Source organism: Lepidochelys kempii, chromosome 26 (assembly GCF_965140265.1).
Source record: "Lepidochelys kempii isolate rLepKem1 chromosome 26, rLepKem1.hap2, whole genome shotgun sequence".
Taxonomy (NCBI): domain Eukaryota; kingdom Metazoa; phylum Chordata; order Testudines; family Cheloniidae; genus Lepidochelys; species Lepidochelys kempii.
Window position 1 is genome coordinate 1443499 of NC_133281.1, and position 20504 is coordinate 1464002.

At 42.0% G+C, this 20504-nt stretch overlaps 1 protein-coding gene across 5 annotated transcripts in view; it reads right to left on the reverse strand.

The window, feature by feature from the left end:
• Positions 1-574: 574 nt before the first annotated feature.
• Positions 575-20504, reverse strand: part of ADAM9 (ADAM metallopeptidase domain 9) — a 47903-nt gene continuing 27973 nt past the window's right edge. For 3 of the 5 annotated variants that reach the window (XM_073325455.1, XM_073325456.1, XM_073325459.1), the window contains 14 exons: positions 19145-19314; positions 17630-17711; positions 14542-14675; positions 12417-12588; positions 12190-12282; positions 11708-11903; positions 11085-11190; positions 10160-10343; positions 9211-9291; positions 6017-6122; positions 4057-4195; positions 3458-3554; positions 1796-1920; positions 575-766 (listed from right to left, as the gene is read on the reverse strand). In XM_073325455.1, the coding sequence (XP_073181556.1) occupies positions 688-766; positions 1796-1920; positions 3458-3554; positions 4057-4195; positions 6017-6122; positions 9211-9291; positions 10160-10343; positions 11085-11190; positions 11708-11903; positions 12190-12282; positions 12417-12588; positions 14542-14675; positions 17630-17711; positions 19145-19314 (1764 nt within the window). In that variant the 3' untranslated portion in view covers positions 575-687. Of the gene's footprint in view, positions 767-1795; positions 1921-3453; positions 3555-4056; positions 4196-6001; positions 6123-9210; positions 9292-10159; positions 10344-11084; positions 11191-11707; positions 11904-12189; positions 12283-12416; positions 12589-14541; positions 14676-17629; positions 17712-19144; positions 19315-20504 lie in introns of those variants that run through there. The other 2 variants (XM_073325457.1, XM_073325458.1) reach the window with 2 other exon arrangements.

A 20504-nucleotide genomic window follows, 5' to 3' on the forward strand; every position in this document is an offset into this window, starting at 1 on the left:
TGTCAGTCAGCATGAAGTTAAAATTTTCTTTGTTGTTTAAAAAGTGTGTTTATATTAAACACACCAGTAAAAACATATACACAAACATGTTTATAGGGTAGTTCATCTTCCTTTCAAAATATACTGACATCTTATTTCACTTGTGCTCTTAGTTGCATATACAGGAATAATGGTTTCTAGTCCAGGCAAAACAAGAACATGTAAACAATATTTTGTTAAATCAAGTGGCCTGATTTTCACGGTTCCATTTTTTGACACCTGCCCGGGTAATAGGTTTTTTACTTTTTATTATGCATATAGAAAGACAATACGCCACATGGAATATTTAATGATTGTGTCTCATCATAAGATGGGGGAAATAAAAAGGAACTCCCAAGTGCTGTACTTTAAACATTATTTTACTGCAGACTGATCCACTTCCAACTGGATAGTCCAACTTCAGTTTGCAAAGCCACAATACTCACACACGGAGCTAAGAACAGACTTGATGTATTCTGTTCCTGTGGCTTTCGTAGAGGTATCTTTGTTTAATATCTTACATTCCTTGTGTTTCCATCTCATTTTCCATATCCAGTACTGCAGAATGACGGCTCTCTGGGATAGCATGGGCCATTTGATACAAGAAGGATAAAGAATTTCAGCTTGGTTTTAGTGAACAGGTCATCTTGTGAGAGGGTAAAAGAGAAACTATATGGGAGGTAAAGGTGCAGGTCGAGAAGGAAAATAGTGTCCCTGAGGTACGTTTTTCTGTTGTGGTGGAGGCGGCCTGTACGGGGGATGAAGATGTCAGTTTAGATTATTACATCCATTATATGCAGATAGAGAATGATCCCTCTTCCTCCTGCTCTGTGTTAGCGTCATGTCTTTGATGGTCTCTCCCTGTGCCTCCTTCCCATAATTTCAGCTGCCACCTCTGCCCTAATGACTCCCATCTAACGCTCTCTCTCTGCACAGGGTTTTTTCTTCTATACTATATGAAGCCTCTAACATTTCCCAAGTCACACTGCTTTCCCTAATTAAGCATTCTGGAGTGAATTTTTCCTCTACCAAAACCAATTTAAAACACAAATTACTATACAGTACAAACTATTTTATATAATGACAGGTTTCAGAGTAACAGCCGTGTTAGTCTGTATTCGCAAAAAGAAAGGAGTACTTGTGGCACCTTAGAGACTAACCAATTTATTTGAGCATGAGCTTTCGTGAGCTACAGCTCACTTCATGCATCCGATGAAGTGAGCTGTAGCTCACGAAAGCTCATGCTCAAATAAATTGGTTAGTCTCTAAGGTGCCACAAGTACTCCTTTTATTTTATATAAGTGTCTGTTTGTGCTTTATTAATTAGCACCTTAAGGACACAGGCATCAATACAACATTTTATACATTTAAATAAATGGTTAAACCAAAAAAGTTGTATATATATATTTTATATATTTTTAGAGTGAAACTAAACAGAAAGATACAACTGGTGCTCAAAGCTGATCGAAAGCACCCACACTTTTTGTAATAATGTACCTACCATCAAGAGTGTAAGAGGTGTCATCAGAGAACATACATGTTTTATAAATTTCATTGCACCCCTTTTTTATTATAGCCCTTTCATTCACATGTGTAGCTTTATTATTTGGCGTATACATGATATGAGAAAAGCCCTTACACACATGAACCCAAAGACAGGGTTAGAGTCAGAATGACAAGCTATGAGTTTCCCCAAATTGTGTGCTCAAGTTCTCAACTTTACATTTGATATGTATTATAAAGGATTTTCCCCAGTAACAAAACTGTCATTACAGACCTTGCAGGTATCTTATACTGCTGCTGCTCCTGGTGTGGCTGAGGATAATTGTAAGGCTGGTGATAAGCTGGTTGATGATGATTAACTGCATAAGATGGCACAGTGAATCTGTTTGTTGGCGTGTCCTATGAGGAAATAAAGATCATCAGATATTAAAAAAAAAAAAATCACACAAACAGGAACTGGAGGAAGATTTGCTTCTTTAGTAATTTCACTGGAATGTTGGGCCACTCACTAGCAGATTTGGAGATATAATGGGGAAATACAGAAATGCTATTTCATGCTCATCAGCTAAATGGTATTACGTCAGTTCCAGACAGCTTAAAAGTGACAGAAGTTTAGAGTACTGTCGTTTGAAAATAGAGAAATGCTGATCAAGAACATGTGGCTCTCTATCTAAGAGACACTCTGATGACCCTATGTCATTTAACGGTGCTTTGATTTACCCCTCTCTGAAATGGAGATAATGCAGAAGGGGAAACCTGAGGTGCAGAAGAGTCTGCTCTGGGTATGGTGAGCCACAGTGTCCCTGATCAGCACTCTTTCATTTTCAAACTACAATACTTTCTAGACTGCTTGTGGTTTCAGAGAATGCACTTCCAGTTGGCTCTCAAAGACAGTTTAAGCAACATAAACCATAAGAGTCCCATTCCCCCTCCCTTAAATTTAATTACTAAGAAGTTAAGAAAATAATCCATTTCCTCACTGGCAACACCCCTTTCTATTACAGTTAGTAAGGTACTACATTCAATATGTAGTTGGCCTATCTATTGATATTACAAAATGGCAAATCCTGATGTGCTTTAGAAGGTTGCTGCTTGAGAAATGTTGAACGGATAAAACTAAATCATCTAATCCTAGTCCTTCCCACCACCCAAAAAAAGTTTTACTTTATTTAAAATAAAAGCCTCCTGATTAAAATAACCTCATTTCCTAGCAACAATCTGATGTGGTATGTAACAAAAAGGGAAAAACATTACTATATTTTGATTGAAGACTTTGCAGTCACCTTTAATAGTTTGTCACAATTAGATGTAGGAGTGCATTATAGGTCAGTAGAAAAATCTAGACAAGATGTTAGTATGTACCATCTCTATTTTAAAGCACATTTTATATATAGATCTTAAACATTTAATGAGACTGCAATCTCTCAGTTGTGCTTCCAAGATGGTATTTTTACTGTAGCTTTGCAATATCAATAATGCACTATACTTGGAATTACTTATATATTTTCTTCTTTGAAAACTTTTGGGCTTCAGAGGATATCTTCCTCATTAATATTATTGGTTGGTTCAACAGCACCATAAGGAGTACAGACAAATAAGAAAGGGATTCATCATGCATAGCCTATATATAATTTATAGGCTATTACTGTAAAATTTTAGATCCTACAGCAAGTGTAGTCATTAGCATTTCTTACAATGTATACATTACAAGTGGGGGCGGGGGGAAGAGCTGAGAAACGAGATTATATTGCTTTAAAAATCAAAACAAAAAACAAAACAAAGAACCCACCAACCAAACACAGGTAGTAATAGTTTTGGAGTAATTCTTGCTTTTATTATCCATTTACCAATTCAACCTTCTATCCACTCTGTTAATTTCAAAACAGACAATAATTGCTCTCCAAGATTGAAGTGAGAAAAAACAAGTCTCACCTACCATGGGTACACTCCTCGAAGTATAAGGCATGTTCTGCTGGAAGTTTCTTCGGTCCGTCTCTGTGCGAGGAGGAGGAGTTGGCATGCTTGTATGTGATCTGGAATTAGATTTGTATTGACATGGACTGGTCAAGCATCTTACTAGAATTCAATAGGATCATCATCAACATGTTATGACACTTCTTACAGATACATACTGGCTGGATTTAAGTGTGTGTTTAAAAACTATTATTTTATTCCCTAAATTCGTCAGTAAAATGTATGTCACTCTTTACAGGTGCATATGTCCAGACATATTGTGAGCCTCTCTCTTTCAAGGAATAGATAAACAATGTTCCTTTGTCCCAAAGAATGTGCCCAGAAAACAGAAACAGACAACATCAAATGACACTTAAAGAAATGGCCTGAAGTCCATTGATATCAGGTCACTTGCCTCCTGTACTGCAACTGCATGAAATAAACCTGCCTGATCTCCACTCGTGGGGATCTCAGGTTTACATCTCAGGACTACTGTCACTCAAGTCTTTGGAATCATCTTCTGTAGAGGACTCTGTGGTCAGTTCATGAGGTATCAGGGGTAGGGGTGGGAAATCTACTTACCGATGACAATGTGACAGTGTTCTCCTGAACCACTGCTTCAGCGCCTTTCTCTTTGCAAGTGCCACAGCAGCAGCTAAAAGGAGTGGAAGAACCAGGAAAAAGAATACCAGCAACCCATCTCTCAAGGAGGTGTCTTTGTCTGGTAGGGAGAGGGTGAGAAAGAAAATCCGACAGAATTAGTTTTCATAGTACTATCACTACTAAGCACTGCAATAGTGCTGGGTTTTGAAAGGACTGATTCTACAATTTTCCACCATTCTGTAGAAAAGAAAAGCTAAAGTTGAGTATAATTGCCAGGTGCATGCCCAATGTGTTATTTTGGTGGTCATTTCAAAAGGGACAACATGTCAAAGAAGAGTAAAGCGTACGTTCTCCAATATTCCTGTGCTATAATAGTGTAGCACAGTAATATAGTAGTAACAGACTCTCTTCCATGTATCATCCTGAAGGGCCTGTCACCAGCTCAAGTTAAATGGGGCTGATACAGAGCTCCCCTCTTCCCCCACTCCCCTCAAATCCTCTTCACATATTGCTGTGGGAAAGACCACTATCCTCCCTTAGCTCAGGTTCACAACCTTAGAGTCATCCTCCCCTTCTCCATTCATCCAGGCTGTCCCCAAGGCTTGTGGCATCTTTCTCAACAACATAGTGTATGAAAAGTCATAGAATCATACGAATGTGGGACTCAAAGGGATCTCAAGGAGGTCATTAGTCCATCCCTCTACACGGAGCTTTTATGCCCCTTCCTTTCTCTCCTGATAGTTCACACACTTTTCTATACTCTAGAGAGTGATTTTTCAGCTCAGTAACTACAACTGACTTCCCCTAGACCCCTATTACTCCATCCAAAAGAGCTGTCAGTGTTATCCTCCTGACCTATTGCAAACCATGTCACTCCTGTCCTCATCTCTATCTCTGCTGGCTCCCCATTGCTTACCATGTCAGGTCGCTCCTTGCCTTGAAGGTACTGCACCAGTCTGCCCCAGGCTACAACTTGGATCCTGTTTCCTACCACATCCCCCTTGCCCAGCCATGCAAGCAAGCAAGCTTCACAACTCTCTTCAGTTCCTTTTCCAATAGTCTCTTTTACACATGAAATGCCCTCCCAACCCCAGTGCACCAGACTATCACTCTCTCATCATCCATGTCCCTCCTAAAGACATACTTTTTCTGCTAGGCTCCAGACACTAACCCATGTCTGTCTAAAGCCTCCAGGAGTGAGATTTCACAAAACAATAACCAAAAAACATACTAAACTGACCAAAAGGTCTTTGAGGCAGGGACTGCGCTATATTTGTGTTTAGTGCAACATGAAGCACAATCTGCACACAGATAATAAATGCTAATTAAATGGTAATGTAGTAGTATGATGTTCATAGTACCCCAACTCCCCTTCATGACGCATAAGTCACACATTTACACTGCAGGTGTATATGCCTGCAGGAAAGAGAACACCCCCCTCCCTCCCCCAAGTATTATGGGTGTTTACTCAGACTGTGCATGCAATTGTACATAAAACAGCTGTTTCCATCTGCCGTTATTTCTAGAAACAGGCCTTCACATTTTGAATGTATAGATTGGAATCGACAGATTCAAATTGGCCCCGCCTTACAAATTTTAGTTCTAGGTTGGATTCAAAACTGGAATGGGTCCCCACTTCCAGTTTGGACACAACTACTCTTGAAAGATTTTGGCCCAGGATGACAGAAGTCATCTAAAAACAGCTGGGACTGCAAGATTTCCAACATTCTGGAGGACAGAAGTCTCCAGTACTACAAGATCCAAAGCCTAAGCTCTTGTGCTCGAAAGAAATCTCACTGCAGTTTCAACCACCAGCACATCAGCCAGTCTCATTTCCCAGGACAGCCAGACAACTAGGCACTGTATTTGCACACTCTGTCCAAATAGCACCAACAGCAAGAAGGGCATGCTGCCCTGAAGTCACCTTGTCACTACTTGCCATTATAAGGAGGTCCACTGTCTATGCTTCCTCCATATCCTTTCGTGTCACAGTAGGGAGGGGCCCAACCTGAGTCACAGTGACAGTTCTTGTTGCTATTGCACACCTTTAAATTAAAAAAAAAAAAAAAACACCCACATATTACTGCCATTGTGACTGTAACTCCACATAAGACTGATCCAGCAACTGGCAGAGGAAATGTTGCAAGGTGTCTTCAAAGGTTACAGCCCAACTTCTGAAACAGAAGGTTCCAAAAGAACGGGAAATGATTGACTGAAAAACAGCTACTGCATCAAAAAGAAAGGATACTTAGCTTGCTGTTACTAGAGTTTTTTGAGATGCGTGGTCCCTATGTGTATTGCACGGTGGGGTCCACATGGGTTTCATGGGTTGGGGACTGGAAAAATTCTTGGTAGCAGTTCATTGGTCTGCACCTACACCCTGTGCAGCTTTGTGCTCCAAACAGAGGGTATAAGAGGAGGCACGGACCAACTACCTCTCCAGTTCCTTCTCTAATGCAAATCACTCTAGGAAAGGATATGAAGCAGAGGGGAAGGAGGGCAGGTAGAGAGGAACTGGAGGGTATCCCCAATGCCCTTGGTTCAGAGCACATGGAGGCAGAGGCGCGGACCAATGCACACTACTAGTATAAAGTGTCTGGTCTCAAAGTGCATGTGTGCCCTACCGTGGAATACACACATAGGGGCCATCACTTGAAGAAGAACTAGTACTTCGTTTCTATACACTGAATCGTTCCCCACAATCTGCTCAATGTGATCTTAAAACCAGTTGTACTGGACTGAAAGCTGTCCTTGGTGCAGCAGTAGGTTGTGAAATGCTCCCACAGCCTCTAAGCCACCCCCTCCAAGACTATCATTCCAGCAGCAAATGACACTGTAGCAAAGGAAGGTTGTGAGATAAGTTATAAACATGTTATCTGTTTACTATACATTTGTGAAGCACGGGGACATAATTTGCTGATAAGCCAATGTTTCTGATTAACTAGAGAACGACTGAGAAGGCAAAAACAGTTGCAATGTATGAAAAAGAAGAGTTTAATTTAAAAAGAACTAAAAATCCCCAAACCCATGCCCTTCTGAAGCTTTAGCCACTGTTACAGTAACCCAGAGTACTAGAACTTCTCTTCCAACAATGTTGAAGTCCCTGCTTTCCAATCAGTTCTGCATGCTTATGCCTATTCTGAACCAGACAATTGCACTTTCAGCAGCAAGTGCTATGCTTCATCAATACAAAGGCAGCTTCCACTTCGACGACGAGGGTTATAGTTATGTAGCTCGTGAGATAGTGGCAGACATTTCTCAAAACTTTTTAAAAAATTCATTATAATGTTCATTTTTATACATACATTTATTTTTGTTCAGTAAGAGTGTATCTAAGTTGCAACAATTAGTCTCTGAGGTTTTCATAGATTTTAAGGCCAAATGGCATCGCTGTGATCATCTAGTCTGACCCTGTACATAACACATGCGAGAGAATGTCACCCAGTAATTCCTGCATCCAGCCCAATAACTTGTGGGTGAGCTACAGCATTTTTTAAAACCAAGATTGAGCATTTTTCTAAAAGATTGCATGTGCTGGAAAATCCACCACATCCCTTAGGTAGTTGTTCCAATGGTTAATTACCCTCACTGTTAAAATTTTGCGTCTTATTTTCCTTCAGTGTCCATCCGCAATAGTAATCAAACTATGCTGGCCAGACTGGGTTTGAAACCTGTTTAAACACTGTTTTGCCTGCCAAATATAAATAATCTTAAAACTCCATTTTATAAACTCTGTTTAAACAAAATCATTTCTGGACTAGGCAGCCTATAAACAGTTGTATTAAAAAAACAGTTTTGTAAACAGTAATGCTTGGGTTATACTAGCCAGAAAAAACATTGTATTAAAACAGGTTTTAAAACCTGTTCAGCTCACATTATTTAATAGCCAGTGAAGATGGAACATCAAGGTGACTTTCATGTTAACTGCACAGAAAAGCAACTTCACATAATAAAGCCGGCCCTCTAGGGCTTTCAAACAAAAAGCAGTGTTTCTACATTAAAGAGCTTTCTGTTAGTTCAGGGGTGGGCAAAATTTTTGGTCCGAGGGCCACATCTGGGTATGGAAATTGTATGGCGGGCCATAAATGCTCACAAAATTGTGGGTTGGGGTGCAGGAGGGGGTGAGGGCTCTGGCTGGGGGTGCAGGCTCTGGGATGGGGCTGGGCATGAGGGATCTGGGATGCAAGAGGGTGCTCCAGGCTGGAACCGATGGGTTTGGAGGGCAGGAGGGGGATCAGGGCTGGGACAGGTGTTTGGAGCACAGGAGGGGGTCAGGGGTGCCAGCTCTGGGCGGTGCTTATCTCAAGCAGCTCCCAGAAGCAGTGGTATGTCCCGCTCTGGCTCCTATGCGGAGGCACGGCTAGGCGGCTCTGCACACTGCCCTGTCTGCAGGCACCACCCCTGCAGCTCCCATTGGCCATAGTTCCCGGCCAATGAAAGCTGCAAGGGTTGTGTTTGGGGCGGGGGCAGCATGTGGAGCCCCCTGGCTGCCCCTACGCACAGGACCCAGAGGGGGAGACATGCCACTGCTTCTGGGAGCCACACAGAGTGGGGCAAGTTATTTATTTTTAAGGTCAGGCTTGACAAAGCCCTGGCTGGGATGATTTAGTTGGGGATGGGCCTGCTTTGAGCAGGGGGTTGGACTAGATGACCTCCTGAGGTCCCTTCCAACCCTGATATTCTATGATTCTATGATTAAGTCCCCTACCCTGCTCCCCAGCTGAAGCGCCGGAGCAGGGCAAGCCCCAGACCCTGCTCCCCGGCGGAAGCTTGAGGGCCGGATTAAAACATCTGGAGGGCCGGATGCAGCCCCCGGGCCATAGTTTGCCCACCCCTGTGTTAGTTACATTCTTTAGGTAGAGAGCAATGAAAGGTTTGTAGCACTAAAACAGCTAATTATTAAACACAAGTTACTGGGCTGAATACAGAGGTGAGTGAAATTCCATAAAACAAAGTCAGACTCAATGATATAGTGGTCTGTTCACACCTTAAAGATCTATGAATCTGAGCTTTCTTACTGAAGAGCACCCCGAGAAAATGATATTGCCCAATATGAGAAACACCCAAGAAATACTGCAGGACTTTCAGACCAGGCTGGATCAGAATAGAAAGGGACTTTTATGCCTGACTTACCCCATGTCCGTGGCATTTTTTCTCCACATCGCAGTCATAGTTCAGAACAGAGACACTTACACACTGGAAGTGCCTACAGACCTAGGGAAGTAAAGAGACACAAGAGTACCCCCAATCCAAATAAGATGGTTTTGGACTAACTAATACTATCACCTCCCACACTTCCTCCCCTCCCGTTCTCCAACACCTGTTTTACCCCGGACTCTTGCTCAGTTTATGAGTTCACGGCCTGTGCTACTTCCACACTACCTTCAATTAGTGCTCCACGGCAAGCTCACACCACTTGAAGAATGCACATTCTTCTCTCACCCTGGAAGCTTTAAGACTGATATAAACTTGTTTGCTGTAATAAGGAATTTATAAGGTTTGTTGCAAATGAGCTGCATTTTCATCTAAAATCCTTCCCACAAGGCCTTAATACAGAGCAGTAGTATCAGAATCATCCATGGTACAAATGTACAGATAGCAAGGTACCATACCACTGCCGGGGAAGAGTTAGGTGCAGCCCCTAGGCTGAACTATAGGAAGGAAATAGTTCTCTCTCCTTTTCAGCCAGCTTGATAATTACAATGTATGGACGCAGACCTGAATTTCCACCCGTTGCCTGAAAAGCAGTTTTTGTATAGCTAGTTCTTCTTGATCACCGATTTCCAGAGATCCTTATCCAAACTTAACACTTGCTTTTGTTTCTTCTAAAAAGAACTTCCGTTCAAAGAAATTTATTCACAGAGTCCATTTCCAGGGAGAGTGTTACTCACTTAGTGTTGGGGAAGTAGGAGATGGGGAAGTAATGAATTGTTAAGTTTGGCATTAGTTGCATGCACCAACATGAATTAATATGTATGTGTATGCATGTAAACAAGGAGCTGCAAATGATATACACACATCTAACAACTCATTTAGGTTTTTCCTAGGAATCTTTTAAAGTTATTAATTTGTTATTGCTTACTTTTCCAGTATCACATTTTGTGCCTTCATTCACCATTCCAGGATCTGGAACATCTGATCCTAGCTGGAAATCCACACCCCAACACGTAGTGCCTCTGATGGGGGTTTGAATAATCGCAGGTTCAATCCCAAAAACAGGCATGGTTTTCACATTCTCACACTGCAGCTTCCCACACATGGCATTCCTACAATAGTATAATTTAAGGACTGTTATGATTCTGGTGTTTAATTCTTTCTGCCTTCCTTTCCTAATGGACGATTATTAAAGATCAGATGAGATACACTCCCAAATACTAACATCACACTGAAGTGAAGAGCAGAACAAAAGTGAGCTGTGCATCAGTCTAAAACCACAATGAGGATATGGATTTACCCCTGCTCTTGGCAAAAGTTTGTGATCCTCAAACAAAAGCAAATACACCCCTGCACCACCATTATGTAACTAATGGAAAAAAAAAAGTCAGCGAAAGAGCATGTCTACATGACACCATTATTCAAAGTGCAGGTTCATTATTTCCAAGATGCCTCTTTTTATACATTAATTTATTAAACTTTACAGCAAGAACTGTTTGAAAAATTCATGCCCATTTAGATAAAGACTAATATTATAATAGAATTATAAAGTAATTTGAAATTTTTTGTACATTTATGTATTTGTAACCTAAGCTCCAATAACGCAGATTCAAAATTTAAGGCTTTAAAAGAACTTTTCTAAGCTACTCTATTTTGGTTTTTGAAAGACACACACAGCATTTGTGAAGGCAGATTATGGGGCAGTGTGTGTCTATGACAAATCTCTATTATCAAGCTGTGCTATGTATAAAGATTTGACCGCTGGATAATTCTAAGGCCTCTGAATGTGGATTTTTGGAGACTTTCTGAATGATACCTGTTATACATTCCCTCCCTCATTAAACCGAACTCACCAGCTGGAACACTTTTTGTAGTCATTGCCATGGTAACCACAGTTGCCAAACCTGTCACCTTTGGAATTCACTTCAGCAAAACAAATGTTAGGGGCAGCCTTTGCTCCTGCAAAGACAGAGGGGTAACTAGGTCAGCTAACAGAAAGTCAGAGAAGCATCTCACACTGTGCATGTACTTCTCTCTAGCCCCAAAACCCATGTCGCATCTGCAGCATGAATAGTTGGAAAGCTTGACCAAAATACACAAATGGGGTAAAACTGTTGGTCCGGACAGGTTCCAAGCTAACAGTACTGAGAGACAATACAGTCACTTAGAAAGAATTATTATTAGCTGGACATTAAGTCTTGATGAATAGATTTAGCCTTATAAATAGAATCTGACAAGGTGAGTATATCATAGCAAGGAAATTAGTAGCACTTGAATCCACAGCACAGCAACGAATTTTATGGGACAACAAAAGTTAATTTGTCATAAATGCCAGAAAGAGTTTAAAATCCTTTGCCAATTCCAGCTGGTCTTTTCTTATAGACTAAAATAACCTAAAATCCATATTCGTAAACAAATTGGGTGTTTTCTCTCTTTTAGCCATGGCCCTCCGAAACATTACAATCATCATCCTTACTTGAGCCGAAGATAGCCTGACACTGCGCATCGTAGTACTGGCAAACCCCATTGTAACAATAGGCTTCATCATTCTGGCACGGGTACCCATTCTGAACAGTGACGTCTTGCTGACAGAACTGGGAGGTCCCATTACAGTACTCTGGGAGATCACATTCATTGGTACTTGCCCGGCACACAGTGCCTCCTGGAAGAAACTGGAAGGGGAGGAAAAAGGAAAAATAAAATCCCAAGTGAAGATGTAAAAAGCCATACATCAATATACATTCTGAAAATAAATCCAAAAACAGCCTAACAACACTGAACATGCACTTTGCTGAAGTCACACTTTTGTGCTGGACACATGCAAAAGTCTTCCCAGCTCAACAGAGACTACTTCCCTCCTGGACCCACTAATCAAGCCTGGCACTCCTTTTTCCTCAGAGTCAGTGGAGAATGCTTTAAGCCATGAGATTCTTCCAACACCATCCTGGGATCCCTTACCTGACATTTTTTACAGCAGTCGCCATACGCACATTCAGCCCCTGCTCGGAGTTTGCAAGTATCTGATTCACAGCAAGGATCACTTTCACATTCCTGTAAATTAAAGAAGTAAGAGTAATTTAGTTAATGATAAACAAATCATATCTGCACCCGTGCAGAAATGCAGGCAGACTGCATTTAACATAGAGTCACGTGAGCAACATTGGTGAACTGAACCAGTTACTAACCTTTGGTGAACCGCAGTCACACTCCTCCCCAGCATCCACCAACTTGTTGCCACAAAATGGGATGCTATAGGTTTCATCAGGGTTGGGAACATTAAGCAGGCAGCTTCCACCTTTGTTCAGAGTTAACTTCTCAAAGTCTTCTGCACTGCAGCTGCTGAAATTTCTGGACCCTCTGCAACAGAATATATTAGCAATTCTTTACACTATGTTTACTTATGAGTTATTCTTAACCAGCATTCTTGTGCTATAAAGAGTCAGCCTAGCAAAAATTAGAGCCAACAGCTAGAGACAGATGAGGACAATATAGTAAGATACCTCTAAATGTGGAATGAGGCATAAATCTTTCTGCTACATTCATAAAGCAAAAATCTTTACTTAAAGGAAAACTGACCACCCATTAAGAAAATATTTAAATAGTACCATGAGTTCAATTATATAACCTCCTGATGACAAAATAAGGAACAGAGTCAAAATCAGAAAAATAATACAAGGGAACAAGTGTCATCTAAACAAAGGTCTGGGATCCATGAACTCCTGAGTTAAGTCATGTAACCTTTCAGTTCCCAAACACAAGGATAACATAGGGTTGTCCACAGAGCAAGCTAATGAAAATAAGCTAGGGTGTGAATTTAAAGTGTAGTAGCTATTCCACACTAGCTCCCCCTGTGGACATTTCTTATTCTGCACTAAAAGTGCCTTTGTGCAGTTTTACTCCTGGTGGAATTCTGCGCCACTGCACATGTGCAGAATTTATGTCCCGTACAGATTTCTTTGCTTCCCCACAGAAAAATTACTTTCTGACGGGGAGGCAAAGGGAAGCCACAAGAGCAGTCATATGACCCTTTCCAGCAGTATGCTTTGGGTACCCAGGGCAGCCAGCAGAGAGACAGACCACTGTGGGGCTGGGAACGGGACTAGTAAAGACCCAGCTGGTGCCTCCTACCCTGCACTGGGCTCAGCTGCTTGTCCCAGCTGGGCTGGGGAGGACTGGACTTCCTCTTCCCCTACACAGCATCTGGGGCTGTGTCAGACCCACCCCCAGATTTCTCCGCCACTGCAGGAGCTTCCTGCACCCACTGCTCCTAAGCTGCAGCAGGAGGGATCATTCTACAGGGAGCTGCTCCCGCATCTGCCCCCACCTCATACTCAGACCCTCCCGCTGAGCCCCAAACACACCCCACACCCAGAACCCCTCCGACAAGCCCCACTCCCCCTGCACCTGGACCATCCCAACGAGCCACTCGCACCCAGATCCCCACCCTACCGAGTCCCAACCAGCTGCACCTGGATCCCCACCCCATTGAGCCCTACTCCCCCAGCATCTGGACCTCCCCCACTGAGCTCCCCACACCCCAACCTCCCTGCCGAGCTCTGTCTCCCCCCCCCACAGACCTCCCCATTGAGCCCCAACCACCTTCACCTGGACCCCCCTGCAGAGTCCCATTACTGTTGTACCCAGAACCCCTCCACAAGCCCCTGAGAATCCAGATCCCCCCCCCCCCCCAACAACTGCATCCCCCACTGAGCCACCCACACCCAGATTGCCCCACACAGAACCCTCTCAACCCACACCTGGATCCCCCCACACTAAGCTCCTCCACACTTGGATCCTGCCTTGCTGATCCTGCCCGCCCACTCCTGGTGCACCTGGCACAGAAGAGCAGGGCCTGGGGTGTTTCTGGGGCAGGCCCAGTCTTTGCGCCGTGTCAGGATTGGGTGCAGCCTCACCGTTAAGTCCATGTCCTGGGGGTGGGGGGAGCTGCACAGTGATCTCCCACCAGCACCAGTGGCCTGTGCTCCCCAATGCCATGCTGGAGCCTCCACATTTATTTGACAAATAAAATTTGCAGAATTTTAAAATACTGTGTGCAGAATTATTAATTTTTTGGTGCAGAATGGCATCAGGAGTAGCAGTTGAGCTTAGTCCACTTTAAGTGGACATCTTAGTTTATTCTGCATTAACTTCATGTGTAGATAACCCCTAATATTTGCCTTTCTCCTAAGCATGTTGTGAAAATTAATTAGCTGTTTATAAGAATGTTTTCAATAGTAACGGTGTCCTATAAATCTTTGTTCATTGTCTATGAACATATCCTCCAACCTGGCATAAAGGAAAGTTACTTACGATGCTCCAGAGTTCATAATACAGTTTTCTGCTCCACATTGACAAACTCTTTCATCATCATGGTTCATTCCCAGGTTATGACCCAGCTCGTGAGCAACAATTGATGCAAACATCTGCACACTGATTTGCCCAAACTACACAAGACCAAAACAAAAAGAGTGAATTACCGTCGTGTCTGTACTAGGACGAAGCCCATGTTCCCCCAGCCCCTTCAGAAACTTAGTACCAGGCTTAGTCACTGCATTAACGTGATCTTCAGAGTCGGGTACCTAGACGGTTTATGCTTTCTAACTTATACAAGTACATAGTTGACCGTAGATTGGTAATAGAATATAGAGGCTTGTGTCTCTAGCTTAATTGTTCTCCAGCTCTGGTCCAGGACCCCTGGTGGCCTGTGGAGCACCTACTTGTCTGTCATGCGGTGTTCTCTCTTCTCTGTTTCTAGCTGCTACACAGCATACAGAAGTTGAACTATGTCGAATAACTTACTATTACTTTTCCATATACACCATTCCCAGAGATGATCATGGATGGGCAGAGTCATCTTCACTCTATTAGATCTGGTGCATATTATGGGAACGTTTGAGAATCTCTGCTCCAATTCAACAGTTTGAAAGGCAACTCTGGCTAATTTAGTTGCCTACTGAAATAAATTGGGAGATCCCAGTTCAATTTCCACTGGGTAGGTATCCACATTACAAAAACCTCAAGGCTGTCACTTAGTGCCAATTGTGATCGTTAGTAGAGAAACTACCTGAATGTAGAGCTCACAGTGACTAAGTGCATGAGCAACAACAGAGGAACTGAACACTACTGCAGCTACAAGGCTGTTCTATAAATCCAGGAGTGACATCAGTTAGACTAAAAACACATGTGGTATCCATCTGCCACCAAGTCTGCACTATGGCACAGCTAAAGTTCCAGAACACCGGGCATTGCTGTTTACACCAGTGGGGCATCACACCTACCCATGCAGAATTAGACAGATCATCAGCCACTGCATTACTAGCCCAGGAACTAAACAACTGCCTTTTCTTCACCCCCAGACCAATGCACACCTCCTTTCATAACCACGCAAGCAGCAATTTGAGTATCTCTGGTGCAAGTTTTCTGTAACTATTCCAAGGAAGTGAGATTGCACAGTGATGATTTTGGTGCTGGCAAACGGTCTAAATGAGGAGTTCTGTTAATTGACTCCTTATTGAAATCTGCTCCTGCTGCTGCTTGTGGAGTGGCTGAAAAGCCCACCTGCATATCGCTTTAGTTTCTCACAGTCATAGCGCTGTGAATCTCTAATTTTCACAACAGTGATACTGAAGTTACATTGCAGTTTCATGCAACAGGACAGTTGCCTAGCTAAATCCTTGCCCTCTGATTTGGGAGTGCTCTTTGTGAATCCAAAAGTCATGCACAGACTTGGGGATAGATTTCTAGAGGAGCACTTTGCTGTATTAATTTAGATGGGATATATGGGTCCAAAGAGTGAAAGGTGTTAAAACAAACCAGGCACTGTCCAACATGAAAAGGTATTAAACAAGGTTCAGAGTGTGGTACACAGAGACCTCAGCCTGCAGAAGTCCAGAGACCATGGCAGAAGTCCTTTTAATTTTTTATTAAAGATACAGAAAGGAAGGAAAAACAGTTAAAGCAATTGAAATGTGAAGTATTAAATAAGACATTCATTTTAACATCATTCCTTTTTCTTCTTCCTTTAAGCTGGGTAAAGTTTTTAGAAAGAGAAAAAAAAACCCTTGTTTGACAGTCTTTCAGATCGTAATGGTAATAACTACTTGTCCTTTTGGGGGGAAAAAAGAAGTTAATTTAGATGGGCTGGAGCGGTCATTGTTGCTGTTGTTGTTAAAGTCCAGTCCCATTTCCTAGAAGGAAAAACAAGACATAACAAAGGGAGAGAAAAGAACAGCGAAGATAGAAAATGCAGTTTCTGTCTTTGGTATCGTCTTTCACTTGCAACTTCACAGCTGGAAAAAAACACAGGCCCAGCGCACAATTTTATTAGCCACTCTGAGACCTGGCAATTTTGTACCTGCATTAGGTTGTTTACAGCACTGCTTTTAGCTGCTTCTTTCTGGTTACTGGCTTACAGCAGTATTGCAAAATATAGTTTTGGCAACCTAAGCTGGACTTATTAAACAAAAGAGGAAAGAGACAGAAAAGAGAAGGCATAATGTGGGGAAGGAAAAGAACACACACAGGGAGGGATCAATGACAAACTTTCACATCCCAGGTGATGTTGGGGATTCAGCCAGAGCTGAAGGAGGTGGCCAAGTCATCTGGCTACTTCTTTCTGGCCCAGGCTGGTCAGGACATCTTTCAGGATTGGGAAAAAGAAGGTCTGGGGCCCTAGGATACAGTTGAGTTGGCAGTCATGATGGCGAAGCTCGCTCCTTCCTCTTCTCTTTCAGTCAGCCCAGTCTTTCCCTAGCAGCCTCTCACTCTCTCTCTCTCTCTCCCCCTCTCTTTTTTTTTTTTTTTTTAAGGCCCCCACCAATTAGGTCTAGTTTCCGACACACCAATTTTGGTGAATTGATTTCCGGTCTCATACTGTTGTTGTTTACCAGACACGATCTAACAATGTCCTTGAATTATACCGAAATACCATTTTTTTTTTGGACTGATTCAGTCTGTCCCTTTTTTGCACCTTTTCCCCATCAGCATGTTAGTACAAGTTATCGTGACATTTTCTGAACTTTCACTTTTTACAGTTGAGCTCACAAGTAGGGTAAATGTGTAGATCCAATTATCACAACAACCCATAGCTCCCACTGACTTCAACCAGAGATATGGGTGTTCAGCGCCTCTCAGAAAGGAGCAAGGCCTTTGATACTCAATGCTGCCTGCAGAGGAAGGGCACTGACAGCTCCTAAGGTCTTAGAACGTGACCCAATCTGGGACTCTGAGTTGCAGTACGTATACAAAGGGGAGAGTTAAAGGAGGCAGAAAGCAGCAGCTAGTAAGAATTCTCTTGCTTCTAGAGGTTAAGTCAGATCCTTAATATTGTCTCCTTTGATATTAAAGACACAGAGTTCACATAAAAGTTTTATTTAAAGGGGTATTAAAGATATCCTACCACATTAATCCCTCCTGCATGGCTTTTGGAGCATACTGTTCCAACATAGGCCATTCCTGCAGTTCCACCAAACCCCTTCTTCCTAGAGCACATTAGACAGAAAAAAAATTAAAGAAGAGTCAACATAACTGTGCTGGAGGCACGACAGCCTAGAATACCACGACCAGCTGTGCCGCTGCTCAGGGCATCTTTCTGTGCCACATAAAAGCAGTCGTGGTTCCGCTTTTCAGTTACCTGACAGGAAGTACAGTGCCACGAAAGCACGACGGATATTAACACCATGCTTTTATTTAGACACTGGCTTGTTTTTTAAAACTGGGACCATATAATTTAGAGAGAGTCAATGCCCACTCCACCCCAAAATATAAATGTAAGTAATATACCAACCCTATTTTTTTCTTTAAGTTTCTATTGTAGTGGTTTCTTTGTTATTCTCCATTAACTTCCCTTTCCTCAGCTTCCCCTTTAAATTTTGTTTCTCCAATATTCTTATAGAAAGTCTGAGTGTAATACTACAACATGTACGGTGTTCAACCTTGCATAACAGGCAAGAGTACAGCGAAGTCTTAATATCAAACTTTATAATATCAAGCTTTTTTTGTGTGAAATAAATCTGCTGGAAGGAGCTACCTGCCAAACTGCCCTCTGACACATTGTAAGTTACCAAGCCTACATCGTGTGATCTCAGTACAGTATGCTACAGATTATTTTAGTAACAAGAATGTCCCACATGTGGCTTCCAAATATTAAACAAACTCCAGCTTAAGAAAGGGATGCTAATAGTGCAATGATGCAAAAGTGCCAGTGACATGGAGAAACAAGTTAATTCTACACAGTAAGGCTCAAACCATGTAACTTGCTTCTGGACATTGATGACAGAAACAACTTGTGCTCCATTAAACCACAACATTCAACACTCCACAGCTGTGATAGTTATGGACTTCAAGGGAAAAGCCCTAGATCTACAAGTCTATCCAATAAATGATGTGACAAAGGCTTATCTGTGAAGTCACCCACAGCTGTGAGCTTTGTAATAAGAGAAATTAAGCAGCATCAAGTTTGGAACAATCCAAAAATTGTTCTAATTTTAGGAAAAAGAACAGGAGGACTTGTGGCACCTTAGAGACTAACCAATTTATTTGAGCATACAGCTCACTTCATCGAATGCTCATGAAAGCTTATGCTCAAATAAATTGGTTAGTCTCTAACGTGCCAAAAGTCCTCCTTTTCTTTTTGCGAATACAGACTAACATGGCTGCTACTCTGAAACCTCTAATTTTAGTGATATCCCCATTTGTCAGGAACAAATTGGTGCTGAATGTTCCCACTGCTTCAGTAAACAGCACGTGCAGCAGATTGTTTCCGACCGCTCATAGTAAAGCCGTTACCATGGAATCTTCATTTAATGTAACCTTTATGTCTGCAGTTACATGTTAATACAAATAAGCAAACTCTCCTGGCAAAGCCCTTTCTTAAAATTATTTCTGGATGGGGAAAAAGATTCCCAGCACTTACAGAACAAACTGGGCACTGTCATGTCGTCGACGCGTGACAAGATTCTTCTCTCGCCACTGTACAAAGTTCCCCAGCACATCGCCTGCACTTCCGTCTGTGCTAATCAAGTTTTCATACTTCCAAATCTCCAAGCCAACCAGCACGATGCGAATATTCAGCATAATGTACATCTGAAAAGGCAAAGAAAAGGGGAATGTAGAGCAAAGCTGAGAATGGACAGATCTGAGCATGCCATAGGATAAATTGTTTTTTAATATTATATATAATCACAGCACCAAAATCTAATTTTTCAGTTTTCCGATGTAATACGAATGTCAGTTTTCCAAATCATATATGTCCTGCTAATAAATTTTAGTAGGCTAAAGGACTAGTGCCTATATACCACAGCGATAGGGTGCTATAGAAAAAACAAAAAGATAGACAAATAGAAAGGATCCTGAACACAAACCAATAGTGTCCCCAGCAAACCAAAGTCAAATTAAAACAGAACACAACAGATCCATAGTTCTTAAGGCCTGAAGAGACAACTGTGATCATCTAGTCTGACCTCACCTGGATAATACAGGTCATCACACTTCCCTGAATTAATTCCTGCTTCAAAACCAATAGTTGTGGTTGAACTCAAGAATATCTTTTATAAAAACAAACAATCTTGATTTCAAGATTTCCAGTTATGGAGAATCCACCTCAATCCTTGGTAAATAAATACTACCACCACCTTACAGCTCCCTCTAGCTCCATAGTGAGATGTTGTCAGTTCAACAGTGTCATAAACAATACAGCTAAGGGTAGCATAAAATCCCTCCTTTACCTGTAAGGGATTAAGAAGCTCAAATAAGCTGGTTGGCACCTGACCAAAAGGACCAAATAAGGGAAGAAGATACTTTCAAATCTGGGGGGCCAGGAGGAGGGTTGTTTGTGCTCTCTCTGTTGCACTCTCTTGGGACAGAGAGAGGGACCAGGCAGGAAAAAAACATCTCCTAAACCCGTACCTGAAATAAGCATCTAAGATTACAAAATTTGTAAGTAAAGGCAAGGAAATGCATTAGATTATCTTTTGTTTTAGCCTGTGAATTTTCCCTATGCTAAGAGGGAGGTTTATTCCGGTTTTAGTAACTTTGAAGTTGAGCCTAGAGGGGAAATCTTTTTATAACCCTGTAAAATTACCTTCCATCCTGATTTTACAGAGGTGCTTCTTTTACTTTTTTCTTTATAATAAAGTTCTTCTTTTAAAAACCTGGTTGATTTTAGTGTCCTAAAAATAAAGGGTCTGGTCTGTACTTTTATTAAAGGCAATTGGTTGGTATATTATTCTCAAGCCTCCCCAGGAAAGCGAGTGAAAGGGGTTGAGGGGATATTT